We start from the raw sequence: 24,637 nt of genomic DNA, 5'->3' as shown, positions 1-24,637 counted from the left end.
GTTGCTTTTTACAGATCCAGACTAACACGGCTACCCCTCTGATACTTGATATTTTCAGTTTACCTCGGATGCAGGCCCAAATGGTCTGATGAATCTTCCTTCATCACTTTGGAAGAGATGCATAGAACCTCAGTCCCAAGTGCTCCACAGAGGTTAATGAATGCAGCAGATGTCCAAATGCCACATTTTATTTGAATTGATGGATTAGAACTGAAGGGGAGAAGCTGCTAAATGACTAGGCCCATTGCTCTTAGTTCAAGGAGGGACATACTCATGCTGGACTCCCTCCTGGACTCCACGGCAAGGCCTGAGAAGGCCTGGTGTCTATGTGAGTGTTGGCATCTATTGGTGTTCTATTCAAAAGCGTATCCAACACAGGCTCCCCTTTATTATACAACAGCCATTAGCCCTGAGACCTCTAGACTTGGGCTGGGAGCATGATCAGCTCAGACCAACTCCCTCCTTGTTTTTCCAAACTGAGAGGAAGAAGGCCTGAGGGGATCACATACGGTGGATAGTACATTGCACTATGCCTGCCAAGGAGAGTGTAAGACCTCTTAGGCGCAGAGCAAGGATCAATGTAGAAAAAAATCATGTGACATCACATGAGGTGTAAACGAAGGATAGTGAGGAAAACTTGCTCTTGATGAGTGTGTGAAGTATTTTGGTGTCTTTGCTTTTGGGCTTGACTAGAATTGTAGCTTGATGGACCTGAGAAAGGAAGTGAGAGATGCAACCACACGTGGTTTTGAAGGCACGAACAAAGGCCTCATAAATGCGTCTGATCTATTACTGAGCACTTGTCCACAGGATCTTTGAAGGAGGCAATGCACAGGTCCCTCCTTCTCTGGCTAGTTTGGAGATTGAGCCTTTCATCTGGGATATACAGCCAAACATGACGGTTGGATTTCTTGACATCATACAGTTTAAGGTAGGTGTTGGACTGCTTCTGTGCTAGACAGGATCACTTGAAAGTGACTGTCTTCACACACTGGGAATTCCAGATCCTTAGACTTCTTTGGCTTGCAGAAGTCCTTTTTAGAGACATCTGTCTCCTCATTAGATCATCCAGAGTAGATGACTGTCAACAAATCTAGCCAAATCCATGATGTCTGAAGTACTGCAGGCAAGGACAAAGGCATTTCACCTTCCTCTGAAGGACAGCGCCTAGATTTTGTAGATTTGTGCTTTTTGCACTTTTTGTAGTGCTTTTCCTTAGCCTTCTTTTAAGGGAAGGGGAAGGGAAAGGGGAAGAAGTGAGAGAGAAGACCAGAAAAGGAAAAAAGGCAGAAGAAATAAATATTCACAATAAAAAGAGAGAGAAACTGCACTAAGCTGCTAGTTTTATTGCTAGAGTCAGGCATACGGCATGCCAAAACTGGCTCTTTAAGAGCCATGCACTGTTGCCGGGAAAGAGAAATTTGCACATACCTGCCTCCAGAAACAAGTGAGGAGAGCTGCCAGCAGTCCACTCCAGACTGTCCGAGGGCCACTCCAGGAGAATCCTTTTTCTACTTACAAATTAGATTGTTGGCTTTTAAAAAATATTTTCTGTCTTTCTTGGAATAGATACCAAAGTCTAGCCTGTCACTTCACTCTATGTGCCTCTGTAATTCTGGGATAAAATTGAAAAAGTATTTCTTCTAAACCTGAACATTTACTATCATTTACAAAGATGTATGATTCTATACAATTTGCTGCCTGATTGAAGAGCAGATTTGGTGGACAGCAATGAAAAAGCATACAGCAATTCCCTGTACGCTGTGCTTAATTTTCTCTGCTCTAAGAGCCAAATTCTTAGCATCTTGAAGTTAGTGGCCAAACTTCCTCTCTTTGTTGTTTTTTTTTAATTGGAAAGTAAAATGATGCTAGCAAGCCATATGAACAGATGGAGCAACAAATTAGGGCCACACAGATCTATCAAAGGCACTACTACAGTTGAATACAGTATGTATTCTAGCAATACTATGTCAAAAGTTGATTGTAACCAGACAGACACACACCCTTACTTAGAGTCAAATTAATTATATTAAAAAAGTCAGTACTTACCATGATCACTAAATAACAGCTGCTTCCATTTCTGTCTCTCTACCTCTGAAGCTCTAAATCCCAGCACAGATTTCAGTTCTTGTAACACTCTCTTGGATTCCTCTCTCTCACGTTTTTGTCTCTCTCTCTCTTCCTGGGAAAAGCAATAAAAGTCCTCCCTTTTGTACTCATTGTCTGTATCTGTATCTTCAACATATGCTTCCAATTCCTACGGAAAAAGAATAAACTGCTCTTTTGATCTGCATATTCCTCAAGGGTCAAGCCCTTTGAGGTACTGCAGTATTTCAGCACTTTGCAGGAGGATTGAGCCCCAAGTCCATAGTCAACCACATGATTGGCATGGCAGGAGTTTGGGGGCCTGACTCTGCTCTCAGTTACACTAGTATAAAACTGGAGTAAGTACATTGATAAAGTCAAGATAACTGAAGTCAGCAGAGTCACTTCAGATTTACTCTGGTGCAAACAACCAATACAAAGAGGAGATTTTGACTTGGAGATGCGGATCACTTTTCCTATAATTCCTATTGCTATTTTTTACTCTCCCCTCCTCCAGTTCATTCAAGGCTGGGTATCTCATTCATTTTATCAGTGGTAACTGTTCAACCAGATAACTTCAGAAAGAGAAGAATCAACATGTTGAACAGGGAAAAGTTTGAAGTGGTGATGATGTGTGTGTATGGGGAGGGAAAGGGGGCTCATCTTCTCTCAAAATGTGCCCATCAATTAATTCTTGAGTTGAGGCCGACTTTTCTTTCCAGTTACTTTAGCCTTCAAATGAGTGTCCTTAAACTGAGAGAGAAAATAATACACCAAATTGTTTATGTTAAAGCATATTTTAAGAGTTCAGAAATGCAAAGCCTATGGAAACCATATAGGATTAGTTAGGTTAATGCAAGTAAGAATCAATTTAATATATTGCCTTTTAACCAATTCATTTCTTTTAGAGATGTCTTTATCTGCTTCCAAGGTAGCATATGCAGGAACTGGATTCAAAATTAATTTCAAAGCTTTTTGTTCCTGGGTGGGGAACACCACCGTGTGGTAAAATATAGGTACTATATACCCGGTCTGCTGTAGAGTAGTTCACAAGTCCGTTAACAAAAGGGCATTGGCTAGCTGCATTACATACCTTGTTGAAGGAGATAAGGTCACTGCTGAAGCAGCTAAAAAGGAAATGGATGAGGGAAATGTCTTCGCAACACAAAATTCATATATAACTTTGAAAGCATTCATTTATTCTTACCTGCTCTTCGGGGATTGGGTCTTTGTCCTCTATATGCAGGGCAGGCTGTAGTAATGGTATCATGGGGCAGAGTGTATTATCACAAGATGATTCAGGTTTGCCTGGAGGTGGGGGGAGGAAGAGGGGGAAGAAGAGAGATTAAAACAAAAAAAGATTAAGTGCAGAAATGAACAGATAACTGATCTTTAAGAATTCAGTGGGGTACTGAGTCAGAGCCCGACTCCAATGCAAAGGACACTGATACACACTCCATCACCTTTCTGAGCACACTGGAAGACTAAAATGCTAAAAGCTACAGGGTATTCCTTGAGAATCGTCAGCAACGTGGCAGACATAAATGGGAGCAACATGTTAAACTGGACACTTTGGAAAACTATCTGCAACAGGAAATTAATTTCCACAAAACTCAGCTACATGTTTAGAAAACAGAGTCTTGGAAATGTAAACCAGACAAATCTCTTTAATCACATTCAGTCAGCTGGTTACTAAAAGAAACTTTTCAATGTACCTTTTTTATCCGGGTTTCTTCGAACCATTTTTTCCACCTGAGAAATGGCCTCTTCCCAGCAGCTGTTGCTTGCCTGGATGTGAGGCTGAATCAGCTTTAGTTTCTGCTCTAGGACTTGATAGGCTTCTAAAGTTAGTTCTTGTGTCTCCTTAGAGCTAACAAGTTTTTCAAGTTCATCCTCAAGAATTATTACCCTGGATGAATGGGAAGGAAAATATCACATTAACATACCTGAATCTTATATTTCATGATTTGTTCAGGTTTTGAATTTAATCAGTTTCCTCCATTCCTCCTTCCTTCCATCTTAAACTGTAGTTTAGCCAGCTTCATATGTTTTAAAGCCAAACTCCTCCTCTCCTCCATTCTCATTACGGTAATCCATTAAATTTAGATGGCATTGTGTTATTTAACTAACTGTACCAAAGAAAAATCTTTTTAGGTATATAACCCGTAATTATTGTGTGTTGAATTTTGTTGCAGAACAGACAAAACTCAAGCATGCTTTCAGGATCATTCAAAAAGAGGAACTAAAGAGATGGAGAGTTTTAATGAATCTTTTTGCTTAGCAGTTCATCTTTAAGGAGGTGGTAGCACCACAGAATATCTAAAGATTAATAAACCAACTACAGTAACCAACTCCATGTAGGACAGAGAGACTTTGTCTTCACAAACACTTGGCAATGTGTGTGGCTGTTATAGTTTAAAGCTCAGATCCCATGGTGATGGGCACAGTATCAGAACCTGAATAGAATGGAATCCTTCAATTTCAGTTGAAAACTTCTAATTCCAGTCATCTCCTCTTAAAATGGATGCAGGTTGCTCTGAGAAACTGTCACCTCAATTAAATACATTATATAACAGAACAGACTTGTTGTATGTGCAATCGCTTATACTAAAGAGAAAAGCAGCTGGTCAGACCCAAGTTTGTCTCTCACTCATGTTGCTCCTTTCTAAATAAGTTAAATATCTTTCTCCAGTTGTGGAATATAAACCAGAATTGTTTCCCAGTTGGCAAACTCTAATATATGGGCAGGGAAGCAGAAGCAGCAAAATAACCCAGCCTACATTAACAGATATACCCTATCCTTTATCTTGCATGGCTGCAAGCCTCAATTATGTCTTTTTTTTCCAATCTGGGATATAAACCAACAATCAAAGCAGCGCAAGACTGAAGCTTTCTAACTACAGGCACATTCTCTCAAATAGTCTAAACTTACTCATTCAGTAGGGCCTTGAGATGGAGCTGCAAGCTGCGCACTGCTGTGTGAAGGCTGTTCAGAGCTCTTGACTTCGGTTTTGTTTTGGTTGCACGTTCCAAGCCTAACTGATGCTGAGTTTCAAAGTACCGATAAAACTCATAGCTTCGCTTAAGCTCTTCTAAGCAGGCAGCTTGAGTGTGAGGTAGACTTTGAGTCACATCAGACAAAATACAATGAGGCAAACGTTCTGGAGTGATCAAGGGCTTGGGGGATGCATTAACTGGAGAGAGCAGCAGTGCTAATCGTCTGAAGAACTCTGAACTCTGTCCTACCCACAGTTGAAACAGAACCTACAAAATACAGAAAGGATCAAATGGTCTTCATTGTTAAAAAACATTAGCATTTCTTCATTCACTTTTTAAAACATTTTTTCCCCTTTTTAAACAGTTTTATCTTCTCCCACAGATTATATGCTCAGCACTGTGTGCCTGGGAGCATATGACAAGGTCATATCAGTATGGGTGTGTCACACTTTGTGACTGTAAATTCCTTCAATGAGGGTCTCACGTGCTCACTTGTACACAAAAGGCTTTCAGGGGTCCAATGCATCATATCCCCACTTTGGAAAACACTCCTTTGCCAATATGCCAGACTCACTAGTCAGGACAGTCTCTGACTCCCCTGGGGCAGATAAGAGTGGCCAAGATTCCGACAGCAGGATGTACATTGCACTGAAGAAGACTCTTCCCTCATAACTTGGAGTTGTCACTTCTATGACATGCATCCGACGAAGTGGGTATTCACCCATGAAAGTTCATGCTCCAATACGTCTGTTAGTCTATAAAGTGCCACAGGACTCTTTGCTGCTTTTACAGATCCAGACTAACACGGCTACCCCTCTGATTCTATGACGTAGTTACTGACTACTATATCCCTCCCCCCAGATTGAAATGCTAATCCATTAGCACTATATATTAACAACATATACTTTGAAATCCTAAGAAATCTGAGCTGTTGACTTACTGTTTTGTGTGCAAAACTGAGCAACTTCACAAATACTATTAAAATGTGGAAACACTGATAAAGGCAGAACAATGGAATAATCTCTTTAAATCATTATTTATGGTAGCTGTCAGGTCACTCATTCTGGCAGTGAAAAAGAGGAATCCCATTCACATTTCTCCAGAATCTCAAATTGAACCATGAAGCAAAACCCATTTTTGTTGTACCTTTGAGTGCTCCTCTATTTGCCTACAGAGAAGCGTAGGTTACTTCATGACTAGATAACATTTAAAAGGTGTTAAACTGTGTCTACACTAAGCGCTAATGGGTATGTCAAATCATCTTACATAACTAAAAAAAACCAAAAAACCAAAAAAACATTTTCCTGATCTAGACAAGGCCCATATCTCAGAAGACTGTCACAGTAGCACCTTTCTGGGCAATGCCTTTTTTTTTTTTTTTTTTATAAAAAAGAGGAAGATAGCCCTTTTAACCGTTACACCAGCCCCATACACAGTCCATGTCTACAATACCACGTATGCCGGTGATACGTATGTTGCTCAGGGGTGTGAAAAAAACACACACGAGTGACATAAATTTTGTTAGTGTAAGTGGTAGTGGGCACAGCGCTATGTCGGTGGGAGAGCTTCTCCTGCCGACACAGCTACTGCCCCTCGTGGAGGTGGTTTTATTATGTCGATGGGAGTGCTCTCTCCTGTTGGCATAGAGCAGCTACATGAGCGCTATTACAGTGGAACAGCTGCATTGGTACAGCTGTGCCACTATAAGCTCGCTAATGTAGACATGGCCACAGAGAGATCAGAATTGGGCTAGTATGGAGTGTGGTCGGAGATTGATTCCCAAGGGCCACAACAGGTCAAGTTACTCGACCTTATTTTCTCATCTATAAAAGAGGGACAATGTTTAGTTCACAGGTAATGTTCTCTAACCTTCTGAGATTCTGGGCGGAAAGGCTTTATATGAGTGCAATTATGGATCATTTCCAGTTGTAAATGGGTAGTGGTCTTTCCAATACATGAACTGTCAAAAGAAAAATGTCCATAATAGTGACACACTTAAGGATATGCAACCACCACATATGACCATGTGCAGTGTTGTAGCTGTATTGGTCGCAGAATATTAGAAAGACAAGATGGGTGAAGTAGTATCTTTTATTGGACCAGCTTCTGTTGGTGAGAGAGAGACAAGTGTTCAAGCTTGCACAGAACTCTTCTTCAGTTCTGGGTACACGACCTGAAGAAGAGTTCTGAATAAACTTGAAAGCTTGTCTCTCACCAGAGACGTTGGTCCAATAAAAGATATTACCTCATCCACCTTGTCTCTGTAACATATGGTCACAGTCAGGTGCTCAGATTCCACGGTGATGAGCACCATTATAAGATCTTAGATGGATGGACTGATAATCATTCCAAAAGACACACCTTCCTAATAGTGTGAATAACTTTGGGGAGCTGTTAAGCAATATATTCACCTGGAAAACAGATTATTGCTCTGTAATATAAAGAACTGAAAAGATGACTGCTTCCAGGTGTAGGAGTTATCTGAAGGTAACACTTAGACTGATATGAACTTAGCACAGGGGCAAGTGCTACACAACACTAACTTCCTATTCATCTCTGCATTAAACACAGGGGTTTGGCTGGGTATTATAAAGAAAACCAAATGAAAAGGAGGCAGCCTAAGGAAAGAGCATCAGCACACAGCTCAGAACAAGAAATCAGAGCTTAGGACTTACAAAACATAAAAGGAGGTCAGGCCCATATAAACAGAATATAAGGAGAAAGCAGTGAATGACTAACAGGTAACCCACAAAAGTAGAGAACTTTGGGAAGAGAGCAATCCAAAACCTACCTGGAAAAAGGCATGTGGGCCAGAGAAAAGGGAATCCAGAACATGTTTAGGGTAGCAACTGACCTTTCTAGTCAATAACAAGCATTTGGCTCTTTTTATTGGCAGATATTTGGTTGCTAGGAAGCAATGATACTTCCCCCAAATTACCCTAGATACTTTCCCCTGGATTGAATCAATGTTTGTTTTGTGATGAGGATTTATTCACATACCAAGTACTTTTACTTTGTCAACTGTTCTTGTTTGAGGAGGAGATTTTCCTCACCCACAGGCTGAGACACAACACAAAGTTACAGATATAGGTTAGACATGCTTGAATGACAAAGAAATATTAAAAGATATATGGATGTGTATACATATTATGCTGAAATGCACCTATATTAGAGGTTTTCTGGAGGAAGCAAGCACCCAGGAGAACTATGCACAAATTTAGGGTTCGCAACACAAATGTTGCACTGATTTAAGTAAAATTGTTTAAGTCTATTTTGTTACACTGGTGGAAATCCACATATGGAAACAAAATGGGCTTATATTGATGAGTTTTGTTCAATTATGTCACAACCAGGTTACAAGATGATTGGTTAACAAGTTAAGCTAAAATTGATACAAGACAGTTATTAACTGATTTTTAAGTGTCCACAACAGGGTTTGAACTGGTTTAAATTAATTTAAAAATGATTTTAGTTAAACCAGTGCAAGATGCATATAAACAAAGCCTGGGTTTGGAAGCATTTACAAATTATGACAATTATGGCGTCTGCTGCCCAACGAATAGTGGAAAAGTAATTTGGTCTGCATAATTCCTACTAGAACTGCAATTTATGAAAACCAAAAGCTGCCATTTAGCAAAGCTGTCTACTCAAAACTAAGCCTCAAAGTTTATCAGTCTTTATTACTGACAATATTTACTGCTAGGACAAAAGAAATTAAGTTCTGAGATTACTGAATAAAATATAAACACAATAAAACTAACACAAGAGTCAGACAATAATGAATTTTTCTAAGATAAAACAAAAAAATGCCTGAACTGAAAACCATCAGACTTTTGAAAAGATGAGATCTTCTTTCAATAGCACACATTTACTCATGCAAACTTGGGATATTCGATATCTCAAAAAGAAGAAAGACTCAGACTCAAAGGCCGGAAGGAACCATCATGTCATCTAGTCTGACCTCCTGCAAATTGCAGGTCACACAACTTAACCCATCCATTCCTGTAATAGGCCCATAACCTCTGGCTAAGTTACTGAAGTCCTCAAATCTTGATTTAAAGACTTCAAGTTACAGAGAATCAAACATTTATTTTAGTTCAAACCAGCAAGTGACAGCATTGGCAGAGGAAGGCAAAAACCCCCCAGTGTCTCTGCCAACCTAACTTGGCAGAAAATTTCTTCCCAACCCCAAATATGGTGATCAGTTAGACCATGAGCATATGGGCATAACCTACCAGCCAGACACCTGGGAAAGAATTCTCTGTAGTAACTCAGAGCCCTTCCCATCTAGGGTTCCATCTCCAGTTGTTGGAGATACTTGCTAATAGCAGTCGCGGATGGGCCATATGCCATTTTAGGCAATCATACCATTCCCTCCATAAACGTAACAAGCTCAGTCTTGAAACAAGTTATGTTTTTGCTCCACTGCTCCCTTTGAAAGGCTGTTCCAGAACTTCACTCCTCTGATGGTTAGAAACCTTCACCTAATTTCAAGCCTAAAGTTGTTGATGGCCAGTTTATACCCATTTGTTCTTGTGCCAGCACTGGCCCTTATCCTAAATATCTCCTCTCCCTCCCTGGTGTTTATGCCTCTGATGTATTTATAGAGAACAATCATATCTCACCTCAACCTTCATTTTGCTAGGCTGAACAAGCCAAGCTCCTTTCATAATGCGGTTCTTCATTCTCTAATCATCCTAGTAGACCTTCTCTGTACCTGTTCCAGTTTGAATTAATCTTCCTTAAACATAGGAGACCAGAACTGCACACAGTATTCCAGATGAGGTCTCCCCAGTGCCTTGTATAATGGTAATAACACTTCCCTGTTTCTAAGGTCATTAATGAAAATGTTAAATAAGATTGGTCCCAAGACCGAACTTTGAGGAACCCCACCAGTAATCTCCCTCCAGCCTGACAGTTCACCTTTCACAGAATGACCCATTTCCTTTAACTAGTTTCTTAAGCACCTTTCAATTCTCATATTAATCGCCATCTTCTCCAAAGTAATTAATAATTTCCCATGTGGAACAGTATCAAATGCTTTACTGAAATCCAGGTAAAATAAATCTAGTGCATTTCCTTTGTCCATGAAATCAGTTATTTTCTCAAAGAAAGAGATCGGGTTGGTCTGAACGATATCTTTGGTAAAACCGTGTTGTATTTTATCCCAATCATCATTTAGCTTTATGTCCTTAAGCACTCTCTCTGTCAAAATTTGTTCAAAGACCTGGCATATAATTGAGGTCAAACTAACAGGCTTGTAGTTCCCCAGATCATGTATTTTCCTTTCTTAAATATAAGTACTATGTTTGCAGTCACAGGGTATGATGCCCAAGTTTAGGTATTCATTAAAAAATCTTTCCTATGGGGCTTGCAATTTCATGTGCTGGTTCCTTTAATATTCTTGGATGGAGGTTGTCCAGGCCTCCTGATTTTGTCCCATTAAGCTGATTGAATTTGGCTTTTAGCTTGAATGTGGTAATTTCTACTTCCATATCCTAGTTCCCATTAGCTATTCTGCCACTGTCCCCAAACTCCTCATTACTCTTATTGAAAACTGAGGCAAAATATTCATTTAGGTGCTAGGCCATACCTAGATTTTCTTTAATCTCTACCCAATACTCAGTGCTTAGTGGTCCCACTTCTTTTCTTTCCTTTTTTTTTTTTTTTAATTATATGGGTAAAGAATCTTATTGTTGGTTTTAATTTCCTTTGCAAGGTCCAGCTCTGCTTGGCTTTTGGCAGATCTCACTTTTTCCCTACAACTTTCTGACCTGCAAGAGGCAGTTTTCCTTGCTGATCCATCTCTTCTTCCATTCCTTGTTGGCTTTCTCTTAATAACCTGTTTGAGGTGCCTGTCTATCCAGGTTGAACAAATTTCCCTTCCCTATGATTTTTTTGCCCCTTGTTTGGGATGCATGCTCCAGATACTGTAACTCAAAGTTGCAAAAGCTAACTCCAAGCATCCTCCATATTCAGATACTCAAGTTCTTCAGTCCAGTCCACTTCCCTAACTAATTCCCTTAATTGTTTAAAGTTTGTCCTGCTGAAATCAAGGACTCGAGCTACAGACCTATTTTTGTTTATCCTTCCATTTAGTTTAAACTGAGTTAACTCATGATCACTCTAGCCAAGGTTGTCCTCTACAGCCAGTTCTTCTCTGAGGTCCTCACTACTTACCAATACTAAATTCAAAATGTCATCACCTCTTGTTGGTTCAGTGACTATTTGGTGAAGAAATCTGTCAGCTATCATTATTAGTAGCACACAATTCCCAGTAATATTTATTTAATTAAAAATATTAAAGAGGTCTCTTTCTATATCCAAATCAGGATCTGTAGCAGATCCCAAGTGCTATCCCTGTGGAACGTCTGTTACCCTTCTTCCCCAAAGTGATTTTGACTCAAACAGATTTTGTTCTATCCATTCCATCACTTCTAATTTCTTTTCAGTCTACTCCTCATTAATATACAATGCTACTCCACCACTTTTAACCTTTATTTCTGTCTTTACTGAACAGCACATACCCATTAATATCTGCAGTCCAGTCAGAACTCCTATTCCACCATATTTCTATCATAACTATAATATCCGGTTTCACTTTCGGCACCAGGAGTTCTAGTTCCTTCATTTTGTTATCTAGGCTCCTTGCATTGGTGTACAGACATCTTAGTTGTTTCTGCTTGGCTTCATTTAGATTCCTCACCCAATTAGGTACAGTCATTTTACTACCAGTTTCACTTACCTGGCTGTTACTGTCATTGGTATTAACACTATCTTTCCTCTTGTCCATTCTCCTACCCTCTGTTTTTCTTCTCTCCATTGCTGTATCTTCTTTTACTTGATTTTCCTCCCACTCAATATTAGAATTAGGTGTGGAGATTAAACGAACATCTCCCAATCATCTTGCCCAAATTCCTAGTTTAAAGATCATTAGATGTCTGCCATTCTGTTTAGTTAAACATTTTTCAGAGATCAAAGTAGCACACTGATTCATGATGCTAGGTGTTCAGCTTATGAACACTACTGCATAAATAAATGCGTCTTTTTCCATTTTCAACTACCAGCAATGTACATCTTTGGAATGTCTCATTTTGTTCAAGTCAAGATGACAGCAAGGGATTAGCCAAGAGACGTACAAATTGAGAAATTACTTTATGGACTTTTCCCATCAGCACTGATTAAATTAAATCATAGCATTAAATAAAACATTTGGGAAGAGACTGATTAGTGAATGGTAATTTTTTTTTTTGCTAAATAAAAGAATGATTTAGACAACCCAACACCCTATTCTGCACTGCACATCAATTTCTTTAATTAAATGTTAAATTAAATCCTCTGAAAAGCCAATAGTTGTAAAAATATGCAAGATGAACTTCTGGAGCATTCATGAATCTCACTCAGGGCTCTTTAAATATACTCTATTACTACAGACTGATACAAGTAGGGGGAGAAAAATCGGATATCTGAAACAACGAACAGCAGGGCATGGTCACAACTGAAATGGATTTGCATGAGTCTGTATATGTAAGCATGCATTCTCCCTTCTAGGATGGATTACCTTGAGTGCAGGCAGGCTGAAGCCATCTGTGAGATTGTGCGCCTCCTCTTCGGACACCTGCTCTTCACTCAGACCCAGACCCAGTTCCTTAAAAGGAACTACGCAGATGTAGTTGGTCACGTTGTCACTCTCCGCATTCAGAGGGTAGGTTTAGTCAGAGTTAAAGCAGTTAACAAAGAAGCCTTTGTACTAAATGGAAAAGAGGGGGTGGGGGGGAAGGGCAAAGCAACTAATAATCTCCAATTACTAAGGATCTTTCTTTTTGGCAAGTTACTGGAGAGCACACTCAGTCCAAGTCCAGTTTTAAGTGATCAGTGAGTACGGTTGTACGCTGAATAGGTTTTAAAGGCTCAAATGTTTACAATAAGATGTAGACAAAGGCTACTGCAACAATAAAGATAATAAACAGCTAATAAATAATCCCTGCATTCCTTTAATTGAGGAAATCTCTACAAAATCATCAAAGAGCTAGTTCACAAACTCTAATGACAGCCTTAAAATTAAAAAGTACACATTCAACAAGTTAAGAGCAATACTGCCAGAGACAAGAAAATTTTGGGTAATGCACGTTTCATGGTTTGTGTGTTTTATATAAGTCAGGATAACCAGGCGATTTCCCTATGAACTATTTTTTGTGGAGGATGAGCAATATTAAAGCAAATCACATATCTGCAGATTTTTAAAAAGCAGTTTTTAAAAATTTCTTACATGAATAGTAGAAAATGCCAAATTTTCACATTGCTGATGCAATAAATTGATCAGTCTTACAAACGTCTCAGCTATAACATGGCGTGTCGTAAGATCTCATGTCACTAAAACTTAATTTCTTTAATACATTTTATGAACATAGTATACCAGAGTACCTACTTCTGTAGTAGCTACAATATATTGTCAAATGATAAGTCAAAATAAGTGAAAACATATTTTATGAGGCAGTATCTTTGTTTCATTATATTCACCTACTTAATCATTTGCAAAATTAGGTGATTAGCAATGGGTTTCACAGTTATCAGCATGATCATACAAATACTTAAGCATGTGCTTAATCTTATGCATGTGAGTAATCCCATTGAAGTAACAGCTCAAATGAGACTTCTCACAGGCATTAAGTTAAGCACACAGAAAAATGCTTGCAGGCTTGGGGCCTTAAGGACTGATCCAAAGCACACTGAAATTAATGGGAATATTTCTATTGACTTCAATGGGCTTTGGATGAGATGCAAAGGGTTATGTCTACACTGAAATTAAAAACCTATGGCTGGCCAATGCCAGCTGACTCAGGCTAAGGGATTGTTTAATTATAGTGTAGACATTCAGGCCAGGGCCAGCTCCAGCTTTTTTGCCACCCCAAGTGGCGAAGAAAAAAAAAAAAAAAAAAAAACCTGATCAGTGAAGGACCCGCCGCCGAATTGTTGCCAAAGACTGAAGAGGCGCGACTGAGCTGCCGCCAAAGAGGAAGCGAGGGACTGAAGGACCCGCCGCCGAATTGCCATTGCACACCCAGACATGCCGCCCCAACAACGGACGGAGTGCCGCTCCTTTCTATTGGCACCTGCTTCCTTCGCTGGTGCCGGCCATGATTCAGGTGCTAGTACCCTGTCAGAGTGCAGGGACCCAGAGCTCAGGCTGCCGCCCAAGCCCAATTGTCTACACTACAATTAAATGGTTCCTTAGTCTGAGCCCTGCAAGCTCTAGTCAGTTGGCTTGGCCAGCCCAGGGTTTTTAATTGCAGTGTAGACATACCCTTAGTGAGCTTCTACTGTAGTACTCATATCTGCAGGTTCCCTGTCTCAACAGCAATTACTCAGTTTTCTCTAAAAACAGCATGTGTGCCTGTTATTTGTTTTGTTTGGGAAGATGAGAGGTACAAAGTATATCAGAGAATCATGCTACCAGGTTTATGTCACCAAAAATACAGGTGTTTTAATGTACCATGAATAGTGAAGTTGTATATAAAGGGAGATGCATCTGTTGATGCTATAGTTATGCAGTCACATTTTATATTTTCCTTCTAGCCAACAAGTTATTTTCCGTTGATTTTTGAAAACATAAAATACTTCGCTCTGCATGCTGAAGAGAGTAATGGGCTTCATAAACCATCTGTGCCAATTTATAGGACACGGCTAAGACTGTCCAAATTCCATAGACTACATAATGGATGCAGTACTTTTCAATGTATTGTATTGCAGAGCAAAAAGAACATACCTTCATAGGAAAATATTCTTACAAATATAGAAGCTTAATAAAGTTTAATGTCAATAAATACAAGAATTGTGAAGTAAAAGTAATGAACCATAGCATTAAAGGATGGCAAATCCTCCATAGGGTCAATACTATACAAATCTGAAGTAACATTTTTGTGGTAAGTCAATGGCTACACTACCACAAAAAGTTTAGGAACAGCTGGAAAACTGGTCTGGGGTTTTGCTAGGACATAAATATACAAGCAATGATGCAAGTAACAAGATATCAAGTGTAAAATTTCAGTTCCAAATTATGTCAGGTTACAACCACAATACTGAAGTTGTGCCCTGTAGTACTTTTTTCAACTGCAAGGCTTTAATGTCACCAAAAATCAAAATGTTGATGTTGAAGTATCTCACAGCAAAGTCATATTGTTTTGGGTTATATTAATCTATGGAATCTTGTCTTTAAAATTAAGTGATTCTAACACCTTTGCTGCTAAGGGAATGTACTTTCTATAAATGGAACAAAACAGTATATTCACGTTAAATCTGTATACAAATATTGGCATCTTGACTATTCAAATTCTATTCTATTCTGCACTATTCTAAATAGGTTCTTATTCTGCACTCAGCGCACACACGTATCTGAGCAACTTCCAGTAGTGCATTACAGGACATGACTTCCATCTGTCACATGTGGTTCATTCTCTCTCATCCTCTCCCCAGTGGGAGAACTGTGCAGGCAATGTAGTCTTATTTTGGTAGGGTTTAGTTTTGTTTTAAACGTATATACTGCTCTGGGTTTAAGTTAGAGAAGCCAGGTTGAAGAAGTGCTCCTTGCTCTTGGAGCAGATGATGGTGAGGTTTGTGATGGTCCTTAGTTCCTGTGGGAATTTGTTCCACAGTCTGAAGCAAGCCTCCAAGAAAGTTCTGTCTTCTGAACTGACAAACTTTACCCTTACGGTAGAGAATTCCATTGTGCCTTAGGACCAGAGTGGTCAACCATGGTCTTCATCCTGGAAATTTAGGTGATATTTCAGGTATTCTGGACCCAGGCCATGGAGTACTTTGAGGGTAAGGACTCAGAACTTAATGTGGCTTGATATTCTATGGGAAACTAGCATTGAGAGACGAGGACAGTTTTAATGTGTTTGTGGTAGCCTGTGTTGCTGAGCAGACATACTGCAGTGTTCTGTATTAGTTGGAGTTGCCTAAGCAATGAAGGCTTCATACCCACGTATCTTGCATTGCTGCAGTCCAGAAAGGGGTTGACAAAGGTTTGAATAGCTGAGGCTAAGTCAGAGTCCACCAGGATGGGACAGAGTCTGCTAGCCAACTGGAGAAAGTGTTACTCACAGAGGCTGCTATGTTAGGGATTAATGTCAGCCAGGACTCCTGGAACATGTCTACACCACACCCTGAATTGGCCAATAGTGGATGTGTGCTTTCAACCAAAAGGAGAATGTACTGTGGCTACAAACTCTTCAGTGTGCTTTCCTCTGCCCACCAACATAAACTCTGTCTTACTCAGATTCAACCAGCTCTTCTTCCATCCATGAGCCGATTTAGTCCCATTTCTGGGCTGTCTTGATGGTGGTTGTATGTAGTAAAAGGTAAGTAGGTCTGACTCTCATCAGATACATCCTGCTTCCTCTCCCCACCAGCCACACAAAAAATAAAGAGAGAATATGGGTTATGAGAACATAATATGGAAGCCACCACCATGGGCAGCAGCCTTTTAGATATACTATACCCTGTGTGCAACAGCCTCATTTCACCCCTCCCCACTGCCTCCTACTACATCACCAGCTCCAGAATCCCATTCTCTCCTGATTCCCAACTTTCTTGCTCACTCAGTTCCCAGCCCTCTGTAGTAGATTGGGGGGGGGCAAAGAGGGGGGGAGTGGAAGGAGAGTTGTTACTGGAAGGTATATGGTAATACTTTTATTATCAACCCTGCTATTTGATATTTTGTGAACACTGAAAGCTATTTGTCTCATCCCTAGTGTTTGCCAGTCCTGTGCTTCAATATTTTTAGGATTTTGAGTTAGAGGCTTGAACTATTTCAAACCTTAATGAATGTCTGCTCTATTCAGAATATGTTGTATAAGTTACATGCACTGAGTTTGTCTAATTAATTTGTACTTTGTAGTAGTTTTACTTCGTGGTGGGTATCATGTGTTACCAACTTTTGCAATAACTGGTATTTTAATTAAAGTCTGAGCTGCTGGAATTGAGATTGCATGAGAATCTCAGCTTCCAACAAAACACAACAACAACAACAAATTGTTTTCTAGCTTTTGGATGTGGAGAAATGCTTGAAAAAAGAAAAGTGGATGTAACCTAACAACCCCAACCCAAACGGCAAACAAAAAGATACCATGTTCTTTAAAAAAATACAAAAAATACAAAAACAAACAAACCACCTCCCCCCAAAGCCTCATGATTTTAAGCCAATTTTTTTTTTTCGGTGGGTCGGGGGATGACACATGATTTTTGAGCATTTAGGCTATCTGGTCACAAAATAGAAAACTTTCATCTGGAAATATTGAATTGCTATCATATATCTACAGAAACCTTTACCCTGCAGAACTCTGAAAATGTTTCTCTTATAAAGTCCTAAGGGGGAAAAAAGATTTAATTCAAACCACGTTTCTTTAATTTCTATTTTGATTTGGGTTTGCAAACGCAATGCTCCCTTCCTCTGGGATCATATAAGGCCCAGCAGAGGCACTGGTCTCCTGCCCAGCTGGCTAAACTGTTTTCTGGGATAGTTAATTACAAGTTCCACCCTTTCACTCCCAGACTCAAATGATTTTCCACCTGTTTAATTCTCACAGGATTAAAACAAAACAAAAAAATCTGCTCCAGAAAATAATTTTACCACTTGAGCAGAAAAAGCAGCGCCTGTAATGAAGCTTTGGTGGCCTATGAGAAAGCAGCATTGAATGTGCACCTCCAAACAAGCAGAACTTCCTTTAAATTTTTTCAGTAACCTAAATTAGACAAAAGCCTAATTACTGCTCTTCAGACATCCCAGTAATAGGGCAAAGAAAAGCCTGTAATGCGAGTTCCCAGGAATGTAATATGTCGCAATCAGTTATTGACTCATGTAAACATGTAGGTGATAGCAGGATCCAATGTTTTAAATTAACCCAGGAGGATGTGGAGTACTGGGATTACCATGCCTATCCTTTCCTGAGAGGGAAAAAAATCAGGCCACAATCTTTAAGATTGAACATTTGAAAGTTTCACTGAAGTTCCTTTTAATCTCTTTCTGCAACAAACGTTCTCTAGCAGCATGAAGATCTTATAATGCAGGTTTAGTAATGTGCTCTCAATATATTTCATTTTTAGTTCATATGCAGTTTTGTACTCTGCATAGGATTAATAACTGCAGACTGGGAGCAAGGGTGGATTTCTGACTCATGTTAAAGAAAACATTGCAGGAGACAGTATATATAACTGTAAGGTTGTACATAGAGTTGAACATTAGTTCTGGATTTATATACCACTACTCTTACAGTGCCTTTCAGAGTTGAAATTTACGATTATCTTTATATAAGGCAAGAAAACAGGGTATAATTACAAAAGCATCAGTGTGTTCTAATACAAATGAATCTGAATTTATTTTTAAAAGGTTGTTTAGAATCCCAGTGAGATATTAAACAACAGATCCACTAGAATGCAGGAATGTTAATGCTAATTTGATAAGATCAAGATTAAGCACCGTAATGGTGACTTTAAATTATTCTAAAATGAAATGAACTTTAACCATACACTTTACAGTTGAAAAATTCTAGAAATAACTAGAACACTCCAGAGATCAAGGTATTTTACTTTAAATTATGTTTCAACATAAAAAGACTGGAACCAATCCTAGAAAGAGTCAAGAATCAATCCCATGGTATGGATACCACAAGATAACTGAACTCTTGAGGGGATCTGTAATCATACTTTGCTGATTAACATGACTTATTCTTCAGTGTATGCTGACTGAATGCACATCAATCCCTTAAAAACTCTTGTACACATATGTGTGTGGGAGCAAAGAAAATACACTAGAGAAGTTTTATTTAAACAGTGTTCAACTTCCACTTCTGTGCCCATTTTTTAAGGAGACATGAGATTTTTAAACAAAAGTTGCTAAAAAAAAAAAAAGATCTTTCACTTAACTTGGAAATGCATAATTTATTATCCCTAACCCATACACAAATTTACAATACTGCCAATCCCCAAGTATTCAAAAATCATGAGTCAGCCCCTCCTCCCCCAAATAATAAGATTTGCTTTAAAGTCATGATATTTTAAGAAAATAATAAAATTTGGTAGGTTTTTTTTTAATTGGTCTTCTGGTTTTTGAATGTTAAGCATACAACTGGGTAACATTTTCAAGCTTTTTCACCACTACCATGAGGGATAGACACTTATGTTTTTTATTAAATGAAAACGGAGATTCTCACCTAATCACAAACCATCAGTAGCTAGGGGATTAAAAAACAACAACCACCCAAATATGATGAATTTTTGATAAAAATCTCAAGAATTACCAATAATGAATATACTACTTGAACATATTTTTCCTTGAAACAAACATTTAAGTAAGTAAGTGATTCCTATCAAAGTCAAAATTCAGTAGCTAAACTAGGTAGCCAGTGTGTACAGTTTTCCATGTATTTGTACAAACATTTTTATTTCATTAATCTATTTACCTTATTTCATTAACAACTTGGGAGCAAGAGAAGGCAAAGTATCTTGTTAAAGCAAAACACAGTACACAATTTCTAATATATAGTGCAGATTAGTCAGCTAATTTTCAGGGCAGCAACTTCATCTTATTTGCCTATAAGGCACCATGCTCACCAATGGTGGTACATAACAGTATATAAATATGAATACTCGGCACTTAAAAAGCAATTTCCATGAAAGGAACTAATGCACTTCATATATGCGAATTGGTGAAAATGTTGTAAGACTCTGAACAACGTCACCTCCCACTGCATCTGCCTTGCATCAACAATTCCAATGAAGTAGGGTATTGCTCATTGACTTGTGTCAGAGTTGAGCATGCTCCATGTTCTGCCTTACAGGAGGCGCTCAGCATGTTGTATAAGACACTTTTGTTTGGGGCTTTTTATCCAATTGTCCATATCACTTAACTTCTGTATCAGATACTTTTAGCAATTTGTTAAAAAAAAAAAAATGCAGTAAAACTATGCATTAAGCATTTACTTATTCGAGGTATTCTGTACAATAGTAAACGTGCCTGGTTTTGTACAAATGGACCCACTTATACATATGTATACAATAGTAAAAGAATTTTCAAGATGCCATGACCATACTCGAGTTAGTAGGATAGCTATTGCACAGAAAAATCCTGTCTTAACACAGACAGTAACTCATCACCAAATGGGTGCATTTTACAACATTTAACCTACCATTTCCTTCACTTTTATTTAAAGAATTAAAAAAACCTGCACTGTGTTTTTTCAATGTTTCTTGATGCAATAACTAGATTTGCATAAAGTAGTAGTAGCAGGTGTAATAGAGCAAAGGTTTAAATCTCCCTGAACTCAACACAGCTGAGAAATATATAACAGTTCTGTTTACATATGTTGTGGTAAGAGCCTATTCCGTTAAAATGTTATTTCCTTAATGTCCCAACTGGCTGAGCTTTCAAGCTGAGAAATGATCCACATAGGATGCAAAAGTACTAGGGGCTAAAATAAAACCAAAACGGAGTATGCAGCAGCATCTTAGGGTCAGATTGGGTCTAAAAGGCCCTAAATATCTGAATCTCTCACTAACAGCAGTTAACTCACCACATTGCACACATAGGGCAGCTGGCAATGTCAGTTAGGGTGACCACATAACAAGTGTGAAAAATTGGGACAGGGGGTGATTGGCAACTATATAAGAAAAAGCCCCAAATATCAGGACTGTCCTTATAAAATTAGGACATCTGGTCACCCTAATGTTAGTCTGTATGTAACCTAGACATCTACCCCACTGATAGACTTGTACAGAAGTGTATTTGCCAACAGTAGACAGTTACCAATATGGTAACAAATAATAACTAACAAAACCTGCACTTCTGTAGCACTTAGCATCCCAGAACGTTAAACAACCTTGTGAATTAAGCTTCACAACACTCATGTCAGATAAGTAAATGTTACCACATCTTTACAGGTAAAACTGAAGTAAAAAGACATTAAGAGACTTGCCCCACAGTCACACAGCAAGTTTATGACAAAGTTAGAAATAAAAAGCCAGATGTCTAGCTGCTAAGGGCAAGACAACAACACCTTCTCTTTTGCTAGTGAATTGGTTGCATTTTGTCACAAGAGGAGTATTTCTCCCATTTATAGTAAAATGAGAGTTTCAGAGATTCATATGGCCAGCTCCTCAGAGGGTGTAAACTGGTACAGCTCCACTGAATTCAGTAGCACTACACCCATTTACATCAGCTGAAGATATGGCCCACAGAATTTTAAGGCGAGAAGGACCATTACAATTGTGTAGTTTGACCTCCTGCATAACAGAGATCATAAAATGTCACCCATCCAATATTAATCCTGCACTCCCTGAAATAAGTGGAAAATCCCACTGACTTCAGTGGTGCAGATTGCAACCCTTATAGCTGTCAAGTGATGGAGAAATCCCTTTGAGTAAAGAGAAACCTTCTTCACATGCAGGCTCTTGCTTCTATTATTGAGGAAGTACGCTTGTGGAAGTAGTGTAATGAATGATTCAGCTTTGAAAAAGAAAGACGTGACAGGATGCAGTTATATATTGTTCCCACAATGCAAGACTGACATTTAACATAACAAGTACAGAATGTGTGTGGAAGATTTTCCATCTCAGAAAAAGTTACTGGTCCATCAAATCCAATATCAAAGCTTTACATTAGCTGAAAGCGATAATTCTTCTTACATTTTAAATTAAATTTTAACACTGCTCAACACGGTTATATTTTATACCGCAGCAAATGTTAATTATCTAGATAGTAATTTATTTGCATTAATAAATATGTTAATGAAGGGAGTTGTAAGCTTTGACATGTTAGCCTTAGGTATATGTTGCTAAATCTCCAGTGTAATTTGACTGAATAATGACATAGTAGCAGGTGTATGCAATCTGTGCTGCTATGAGCAAAGCTATGTATTAAGTTTTTTAACACTCTGTAACAACATGTGGGTGTCATAGAAATACCCAAAGGGAAACATTTAATCCTACCACAAAGAATACAATAACATTAGGATACAAATAAGACAAGGGTCTACAATATGCTGTTTGGCCTGTCACAGCCGGATCTGTTTCTGGTTCCCATAAAGTGCTTTTTTGGGGCCTCCAAGAGACCCTAATTTGCATAGACATTTTGGTGGGGGAGTGTACATTTAATAATACATACCAGAAATGTCTGAGAAGGTGACAGTCATGCGATAAACTACGTAGGTGTGGGATATATTCATTTAATCATTCACCTTTATGCAAATCGCTGCTCTTTGTCTACTCATCTATCACCACAGGATTCATTCACACTTTTCAAATAGCCACAATTAAAAAAAAAAAAAAAAAAAAAAATCTATCAGGTTGTTAGCTGAGCTCCTCTGATACACTCCTTTCAGCCATGCCTCGTCTATAATATTTGAGAACTGCTCCCTACTTTTTATTTATATAAAAATAGAGTGCCTACAATTTAAAGCAGCCACACTGCATATATACCATAACATACATTTGTTTTCAGATATGGCCACTCTTACTGAAATGAATGCAAATTATGCACATATATCTGATCATAGATATGACTCAAGGTATATATGTGTCAACATAACAACATTAGTAGTCAAAAATACACCATCTCAGTGAGCAATGTGAGTAAGCCAAGGTTACTGAAAGAACTCTAAATTTTGTATTTCCTGACACAAGTGTTCAAAATTGTCACAGTGTTACATCAATTCAGATTTTATATCTTTTACAGGCCAGAACCTCAGCAAATGTAAGTGAACATGTAATTAAAATGAATGAAGCTGTGAATATTTACACCATGTGAGGATCTGGTCCCACTTTGAAATTTTATCACTCTAACAAAATGAGTCACTCCTTCGGTACTGAAGCCAGTCACTTGACAGCATTTCAACATTCACCTCTACTCCAATATAACGCTGTCCTCAGGCGCCAAAAAATCTTACCGCGTTATATCAAATTTGCTTTGATCCGCCAGAGAGCGCAGTCCCGCCCCCCGGAGCGCTGCTTTACCGCGTTATATCCGGATTTGTGTTATATCGGGTCGTGTTATATTGGGGTAGAGGTGTACTATCATCATTAACTATCAGACAGTAAGTTTTATTTATTATGTTCACACTGTTATCAAGATAGCGTGTCCTTCAAAGAAGATAAAGAGAACTCACAGGTAGAGAACCCAGTAGGAGGACCAGTCACCAAATAAAATGGAATTAAACTTTTAGCTTAACTATATTAGCTGGAGTGCTGCATTTCACTTTCTTTTAAAACCAAAGGCATTTCTCACATAATAACATTTCAGAATGCTGTACTGAACAAACTGGATTCAGTTTTTCCCCTGCTTTGACACAGAGATATACTCTTGATCTGGCAAAAAAAAAAAAAAAAAAAAAAAAAAAAAAAAATGCAGAAGTAGTACATCAAGTGCAATAAAAAAAGTTTATCCAAGTAGAGTTAGCAGTTTCTTCTGAGGACATTTGAGAAAAACAGAAAAACTAAATTTCATTTCAATGGTCTTTTGAAACTTTATGCCAAATGTTAAGCATGTTTTTCTAAGAAAAAGTACATTAGATTGCTACAGGTGGTGTAAATATTGCATCAATAGTACTGTCTTTCATAGTGCTCACAATAAACATCTTTAAATATGGATTAAATCATACTCGGACCGCCTATAGGCACTGCAGTCTAATAATGCATGGTCTGATTTTCTGTAGAAATATTTTTTTAAAACCCCACTTTTGTTCTTTGTAGCAGTGAAAATCTGGATTTCAACTTTTCCTGATAGTCAGCTGAAATTCCTTTCCTTAATTTCATCACGTCATTTGCTAATTATACATAGTCAAGCTCCTCTAAATCTTTCCTTTCCCTGCCGTGGGCCACTCTGGTGGCACAAAAAGCCCAGTAAAGTTGTCCTAAGTGAGCAGCTGAAAATCCCGTAATGTGAGGAAACCCTTGGCTGATGAAGATACTCTATGTAGTCCCCAATGCTGGAGGAGTGAAAAGGGTAGGGGAGGCTGTGGTTAGAATGCGCTACATTCAAGCAATCCACAGATGACACAACAGTCTGTAGGATCCATTACAAGCCAGAGTAACTTGGGGCAATCCTCAGGCTGCTCTAAATTATTCTGGCGGGTGTTAACTCCCCCCTAAAATTCAACCCTCTTATTCTCACTTTTCATACAATGCAGATCCGACTGTGCCTAAATCTCAACTCCTATAACCTACATACTGTCTGTGCTCCCTGCACTCCAACTTTGTGGTTTTCCCACGCTGCTCCCTCGGCCCAGAATATCCCTTTTCCTGTGTGTCAAACATCCCTACACATTGCCTTCAAATCCTTCCTCAAAACCCATTTATTTCTTCCAGCTTTTCGCTAATGATTTCCATGGCTGAGCCATCTATTCATCTTTTGTTATGAGACAAACTCCATCTTAAAACTGTCCCAGCCCTATGCTCTGTCATGGCGTCTGGATGGCCAATTGTCGGTCAGAAAGTCACATCGGTGTCGTGTGCAACACATTGGGGCCATGTGACCATTCTCGAACCTTCCGCCTGGTCAGTTGTA

General features: G+C 38.8%; 1 protein-coding gene across 6 annotated transcripts in view; it reads right to left on the bottom strand.

Annotated features, from left to right (window-relative positions):
- Positions 1-24,637, bottom strand: part of VEZT (vezatin, adherens junctions transmembrane protein) — an 81,075-nt gene that overhangs the window by 6,299 nt on the left and 50,139 nt on the right. For all 6 annotated transcript variants that reach the window (XM_054028290.1, XM_054028299.1, XM_054028315.1 and 3 more), the window contains 5 exons: positions 12,644-12,791; positions 5,018-5,349; positions 3,801-3,994; positions 3,293-3,393; positions 2,050-2,257 (listed from right to left, as the gene is read on the bottom strand). In XM_054028290.1, coding sequence (XP_053884265.1) covers positions 2,050-2,257; positions 3,293-3,393; positions 3,801-3,994; positions 5,018-5,349; positions 12,644-12,791 — 983 coding nt within the window. The remainder of the gene's footprint in view (positions 1-2,049; positions 2,258-3,292; positions 3,394-3,800; positions 3,995-5,017; positions 5,350-12,643; positions 12,792-24,637) is intronic.

The sequence above is a fragment of the Malaclemys terrapin genome, chromosome 1 (genome assembly GCF_027887155.1).
Source record: "Malaclemys terrapin pileata isolate rMalTer1 chromosome 1, rMalTer1.hap1, whole genome shotgun sequence".
Taxonomy (NCBI): domain Eukaryota; kingdom Metazoa; phylum Chordata; order Testudines; family Emydidae; genus Malaclemys; species Malaclemys terrapin.
Note: the sequence above shows the minus strand (reverse complement) of the source record. Positions and strands in the feature narration are given on the sequence as shown.